The sequence below is a fragment of the Dendroctonus ponderosae genome, unplaced genomic scaffold (genome assembly GCF_020466585.1).
Source record: "Dendroctonus ponderosae isolate FM_Combo_2020 unplaced genomic scaffold, Dpon_F_20191213v2 Dpon_F_20191213_9, whole genome shotgun sequence".
Classification (NCBI taxonomy): Eukaryota; Metazoa; Arthropoda; class Insecta; order Coleoptera; family Curculionidae; genus Dendroctonus; species Dendroctonus ponderosae.
Genome location: NW_026019116.1, coordinates 2,492,838 through 2,496,009, shown reverse-complemented (window position 1 = coordinate 2,496,009; position 3,172 = coordinate 2,492,838). Strand labels below are relative to the sequence as shown.

The window sequence follows — 3,172 nt, the reverse complement described above, 5'->3', positions numbered from 1 at the left end:
ACCGTGAGGTTCCTGTTCGATTCTCCTGATTTCGTCTTGGATCACAGCGTTGGCCTCTTGGAGGTCATTCGCCAGCTTTTCCCTGGCATCATCAACCAAGATGCGCAGAGGCTCCAAAAGGTTGCGGATTTCTAACTCGGCTTCTTGTTGACGCACTCGGATGTCCTTCTCGATGGTGTCCCAGATGACGTGGAGTTCATCAGGGTTTACCCTAAGGCTCTAAAAATAAAATTCCTGATATAAACCACTGTTCTTCCGCAGAAATTAATAAAATCTGGTACTTACAGCTGAAGCAGCAAAGGCAAGAGCAGCTGAAAGCAGCACGACAAATTTGAACATTTTGGTGTAGTTTTGATTCTATGGCTCAGAAGCTTGGAGAAAATGTGAATGAACATATGATGCGGAGTGGCAATATTTATACCCGCATTTTGAGTACCTAAATCAGATAAGGAAGAATAATGCTCGGAATGCAATAGTGATGATTTAAGCTGGCATTTGAAAAATGTGATTCCACGCGTTGCGAATAAAAAAACTGAAGTGTTTACGTTTACTCAACTATTATAAACATCGAATTCCAAAGGGATTTTCTTAATTCAGATAATTCTTATTGTTGTTGATTTAGTTTTACTACATTTGTTCAGAGCTGAAGGATTTTTACTTTTACTCGAATCGGGAACTACCAAGCTTCTTCCGCTGGCCAAGTTTGATTGCAATGATCAATTACATCAAAAATGCAATGCATATTTTTGAAAAATTACACGAATAAATCAAAAAAATGATTAAAAAATTTGTAAGCAGGTTACCGACACACAACCAAAATGTAACTAGGAAGGATTCATTTCTGCTACGACTCTACAAATACCAATCCAGTATAAACCGAGTGCATGCCAACATGTGAGTTCAACCGACGACCGAACGAAAGAGGTTTCAGTTCTATTCGTTCTTTCTTTGGAGTCTTTTTACTCCGAAACCCATATAAATCACAAAATAAGGACGTTTGCATCTTATACATATTTCATAAATATACACCTTTATCTCTGATACCAATTACTTCTTCAATATCAGTTTTGGACTGGATCTCTTTAGTAAACCATGGATGTAAATATAATTCGGACAATGTTGATCTTCAACTCTTCTTTTTTTCTTACATGCGTCCAAGATCACTTCAAGGTATTTTGCAGTATATGAATAACATGGAGTGGCGGTTCTATTAAAATTTATTACTATCAATCAGTGACTATTTTGGAACAAAACATGGTCGCTCGCTTTTTCTTGTGTCTGGGCTTAGTGAATAGTTATCGGTTATCATTAGTGCTGTGTAGTCTGCGAATGTTGGTCTCACTTTCTTTTGTTGGCGTACGGCAATGGTATAGCGCACACCTGCTTAAATTTCTATCACATCTCATTAACCACTTGCTTACTTAATTCCGCTGAACTTCTAAGACTGTTTGATTTTTTTGATTAAAATCGTTGAGATAAACTTTTCTTCTGATTTTACAAACCAGTCATTTGTGCCATATTTTGTCGAAAGCTTGCACCAGGTCATTAAATACGGAAGAACATAATTTCCTTTCTTCCCGGGATTTGCCTACTGCATCAGCATCAGCTGTTCCATCACTTGATCATTTGTAGAGTGATTTGATTGAGATACGAACTGATGATAGAATATTAATTTTGTCTTATTTGTTATTGATTGGAGCGCTTTCAGGAATAATTGTTTAAATTTCTAGGCAGGAGGGGATTCAGCCTGTATGATTTAACATCGTATTGGGATTTACCAGGCGTGAGGACGAATTCGGTTGTTTTACATATTGCCGTCACATGTTTCACAGTGATTGAAATGTTAATAAATGAAATATGCTTATATTAGTATCCCATTTTTATTTTTACATTCTACCAAATTACGGTTATTTCTATCGGTGTAACATGAACTATTTATACAAAATCTTTTTGTCGATCGTCTTCTCCTCAATCGTTTAGATCTGTCCCAATAGGCGAAATTCACCCAATTGGTTTTCTACTGTTAAATTCATGATGATGATGATGATTATTTGATTACGTGAAATTTCACGTTAACATTTTTGCTATCTCCTTTTAAACCTCCTCACTGTGTTCTGGCTGTCTAGCAGTTGAAGTACTTCAACATTCGAATGATTGTGGAGTCTCCGACCATGTTTTGTCAAGAAAAATCCACTAATTGATCAGTAATAAATATTCATAGAACCTCCGCTCCATGTTTTTCAAATACTGTAAAATCCCTTGAAATGATCTCGGACGCATCTGAAAAAAGAGAAAGCGTTGAGTATCAACATTGTCCGAATTATATTTACATCCATGGTTTACTAAATACATCCAGACCAAAACCGATATTGAAAAAGTCATTTGTATCAGAGAGAAGCTGTAGATTTATGTCAGATGTATAAGATGTAAACGTTCTTAGCGTTTTGTGATTTATATGGGTTTTGGAGTAAAAAGACGCCAAAGAAAGAACGAGTAGAAATTAAACATATTTCGTTCGATCGTCGGTTTTACTCATGATTGATCATTGCAATCAAACTTGGCCAGATGAGGACAGCTTGCTAGTTCCCGATTCCAGTAAAAGTACAAAACCTTCAGCTTTGGCTATAATCAAATGTGGTAAAACTAAATCAACAATCATAATAATTATCTGAATTAAGAAAATCCCTTTGGAATTCGATGTTTATAATATTTGAGTAAACGTAAACACTTCAGTTTTGTATCACATTTTTCAAATTCCAGCTAAAATCATCACTATTGCATTGCGAGCATTCTTCTTCCTTATCTGATTTAGGCACTCAAAATGCTGGTATAAATATTGCCACTCTGACAAATATATTCATTCACATTTTGTCTAAGCTTCTGAGCCATCGAATCAAAACTACTCTAAAATGTTCAAATTTGTCGTGCTGCTTTCAGCTGCTCTTGCCTTTGCTGCTTCTGCCGTAAGTACTAGATTTTATTAATTGGTGTGGGAGAACAGTGGCTGATATCGGGAGTTTTGTTTTTAGAGCCTTAGGGTAAACCCTGATGAACTCCACGTCATCTGGGACACCATTGAGAAGGACATCCGAGTGCGTCAACAAGAAGCCGAGTTGGAAATCCGCAACCTTTTGGAGCCTCTTCGTATCTTGGTTGATGATGCCAGGGAAAA

General features: G+C 36.7%; 2 protein-coding genes and 1 long non-coding RNA gene across 4 annotated transcripts in view; 2 read left to right on the top strand and 1 right to left on the bottom strand.

The window, feature by feature from the left end:
- Nucleotides 1–397, bottom strand: part of LOC109539909 — a 15,789-nt gene extending 15,392 nt beyond the window's left edge. Inside the window, exons 1-2 of the mRNA XM_048669822.1 lie at nucleotides 286–397; nucleotides 3–219 (exon numbers count right to left, since the gene is read on the bottom strand). Coding sequence (XP_048525779.1) covers nucleotides 3–219; nucleotides 286–339 — 271 coding nt within the window. The 5' untranslated portion in view covers nucleotides 340–397. The remainder of the gene's footprint in view (nucleotides 1–2; nucleotides 220–285) is intronic.
- LOC109539907 (paramyosin) overlaps nucleotides 1–3,172 on the top strand; it is a 22,021-nt gene that overhangs the window by 9,829 nt on the left and 9,020 nt on the right. The gene's annotated exons all lie outside the window — the stretch shown is intronic.
- LOC125505637 lies at nucleotides 2,657–3,172 on the top strand. The gene is made up of 2 exons (XR_007282307.1): nucleotides 2,657–2,963; nucleotides 3,030–3,172. It is a non-coding gene; the product is annotated as an uncharacterized LOC125505637 (long non-coding RNA).